The sequence below is a fragment of the Monoraphidium neglectum genome (assembly GCF_000611645.1).
Source record: "Monoraphidium neglectum strain SAG 48.87 unplaced genomic scaffold scaffold00050, whole genome shotgun sequence".
NCBI lineage: Eukaryota > Viridiplantae > Chlorophyta > Chlorophyceae > Sphaeropleales > Selenastraceae > Monoraphidium > Monoraphidium neglectum.
Window position 1 is genome coordinate 17,096 of NW_014013578.1, and position 2,605 is coordinate 19,700.

The window sequence follows — 2,605 nt, forward strand, 5'->3', positions numbered from 1 at the left end:
CTCTCAGCGAGATCGCCGCCATCGTCAGCGCCATGGCCAAGGGCGGCAGTCTGTCGGACCTGCTGACCCACCCGGGCCACGCCACCGTGGGGATCTACTACCTCGCCAGGCGGCACCAGGCGCGCCACGTCGCGCTGTGCCCACTGCGGCTCGCCGCTCCCTCTCTCCGCCCCAGCCTCGCTCGCGTTGCGCTCCGCTCCCGACCGGCGCCACGACGGGAAGCTGCCTTGGCGCTCGCATCTCTGCCGCATGCTCGCCCGCTTGCTGTCTCCGGACCTTTGCATCCCCAATCACATGCTGTCGCACTGCTTCATACCAACAACCAACGCCCATCTGCCGCCAACCTGATTCACCCCGTCGCCGTTGCCAGCGCTGCGTATGTGTCTCACCGCCACCCAACTGCCCCGAACGAACCCTGAACCCTAAACCACCAAACCCTGAACCCTTGAACCCTGCCCAGATGGAGCGCCAGGTCGAGGCGCTGGACGGCAGCCACGTGGGCGACGCTGACCTGGTGCGCTCCCTGCTGCACTACGCTGACGCGGCCGACTGCGCCTACCCGGACAGGTGAGGAGGCGGCTGTTTTTGTTGCAGCTTCCCGCCGCGGGCTTCCATGCTCTGTGCTGCAAACGGCAGCAGGGCGAAGCTGGGGCCTGGTTTGGAACTCACGGCCAGGGCTCTAAAGGTCCACTTCTGTGTGGGGCCGGGTGGGGTGCTCCTAGAAGTGCGCACGCAAGCCCTCGTCGCCTCGTAGCCGCAAGCCTGTTCACCCCTCTGCAGCCACCCCGCCTGCTGGCTGGCTAGCCGGCGGGGGCATGCCCGGCCCAACAACTATCGTGGCGTCCGCGGTGGCCGATGCACGCCTGAACCCGCGCTTTGCATCGCCCTCTTGCACCGGCAGCTGGCTGCCGCAACAGGGACCCTCTCCCCGTCAGCGGTTGTTGAATTCGGATCCCCTGGAACCCTGCGTGGCGCCCGCAGGTTTCCCGACATAAAGCTGCGCGGCGTGGTGGCGAGGGACGAGGACGTCTTGTTCCACAGCAAGGAGGCAGCAAAGGGCCAGCCGGTGCGCTGGTCTGCAGTCTTGTTTGCAGGATTGCAAACCTGCTTGTTGGGATGCTACGTAACGGGGCCTAGCTGTGTATGACAGGGGTGCCTATTGGGTCTAGGGGCAGCGACGAACGACCCCATGGGCGCCCCGTCGCCTTGGTCGTATTGCAGGAATCAACCACCGTCCCCTGCTTGCACTGCCGTCCACCAACGTTTGCACGAGCGCCCGCGCCGATTGCACCCGTTACCCCGCCTTTCATGTCTCAAAACTCGACAGGCCTTTTACATCGCGCGCGATCGCGAGCGCCGGGCGATTTCCTGGGTCATCTGCGGCCCTGAGAGCACCTCGGAGGCCCTGGCTGACCTGGCCGGGGGCTCGGCGCCTCTGCCCGGCGGCGGCTACGCGCACGCGGTGCGTGGGTGCGGCAGCTTCTGCATTGGCGACGCCGGCTGGCGACGCGGCTGCCGCTGCGGCCCGCCTTCCTTGTTTCTGCACTGCTTTCCTCTTGGATTAATTTCAAGAACCCGATTCACTCGCACACTTGCAGCGTTTGGTGCTCGATTTGACTTGCACTCACACGTGAACTCAACACCTATCCATCACACACACACACACACACACACACACACACACACACACACACCGTGTTGCAAATGACATACATTAGGGCACGTGGCAGGCCGCCCTGTGGCTCATGGACAATCACCTGCAAAGGGCACTCGACGCCCTGGCGGCACACCCAGGCTACGGGCTCGTGCTGGCCGGCCACTCAGCCGGCGCAGGTGCGCGCCCCGCCCGCCCTGCCCAACGCACACCCTCCCGCCGTCGGCGCCCATGTTTCATGCGTTTGCTGTGTCGAGGGTCCCTGCGCGCCACGGTTAATCTTTGTTATCCTTCTTGGCTGGGCAGTTGCAGCAAAAGAAAGTACAGAGATTCCCACAGACGCGCACGTGCACGCGCACGCTCACGCACGCTCGCCCTCGCACACGCGCCACCCCCCCAGGTGTCGCGGCCCTGGTGGCCCGCGTGCTGACCACCAACCCCGAGCTCATTGCTAAGCTGGGGGCCGCCAAGGTGGAGGCCTTCTGCATCTCGCCCCCGGCAGTCGTCTCCTCGTGAGCCCCGCACCGCCGCCGCCCCTGCCGCCACCCTGCAGCCCTTGCATCCTCGCCCGCCGCTGACCTGCGGCTGGCATCATCTCAGTCTGCCTTACGTCTGCCTCACACGACCCATGGCTGGGCTGGGAGCACGCGTTAGGTGCTTGCTGCTCTCCCGCATCCTGAACAGCTATCGTCACCCCGCACCACCCAGGGTCTCGCCCCCTGAACCGCCAGCTCGGCACAGCTCAAATACCCACATTACAATCCAAATACTCTGGACACGAATGCTACCACAATCCCCCAACCCCTGCCTCCATGGCTGAAACCCTCCCAGTGACGTGGCCACCCAGTGTGGGGACTGTGTGACGTCACTGGTCATGAGATACGACCTGGTGGGACTTTTGAGGGGGGGGGATGAAAGGGGGAGTCATGATGCGTAGAAGAGGCGGGGGGG

The 2,605-nt window shown here is 65.0% G+C and overlaps 1 protein-coding gene across 1 annotated transcript in view; it reads left to right on the forward strand.

The window, feature by feature from the left end:
• The window catches only part of MNEG_0588 (hypothetical protein), a gene marked incomplete at both ends in the record, with an annotated part of 3,463 nt that extends 1,293 nt beyond the window's left edge, over positions 1-2,170 (forward strand). Inside the window, 5 exons of the mRNA XM_014050927.1 lie at positions 461-567; positions 982-1,066; positions 1,328-1,470; positions 1,766-1,833; positions 2,055-2,170. Coding sequence (XP_013906381.1) covers positions 461-567; positions 982-1,066; positions 1,328-1,470; positions 1,766-1,833; positions 2,055-2,170 — 519 coding nt within the window. The remainder of the gene's footprint in view (positions 1-460; positions 568-981; positions 1,067-1,327; positions 1,471-1,765; positions 1,834-2,054) is intronic.
• Between the last annotated feature and the right edge of the window lie 435 nt (positions 2,171-2,605).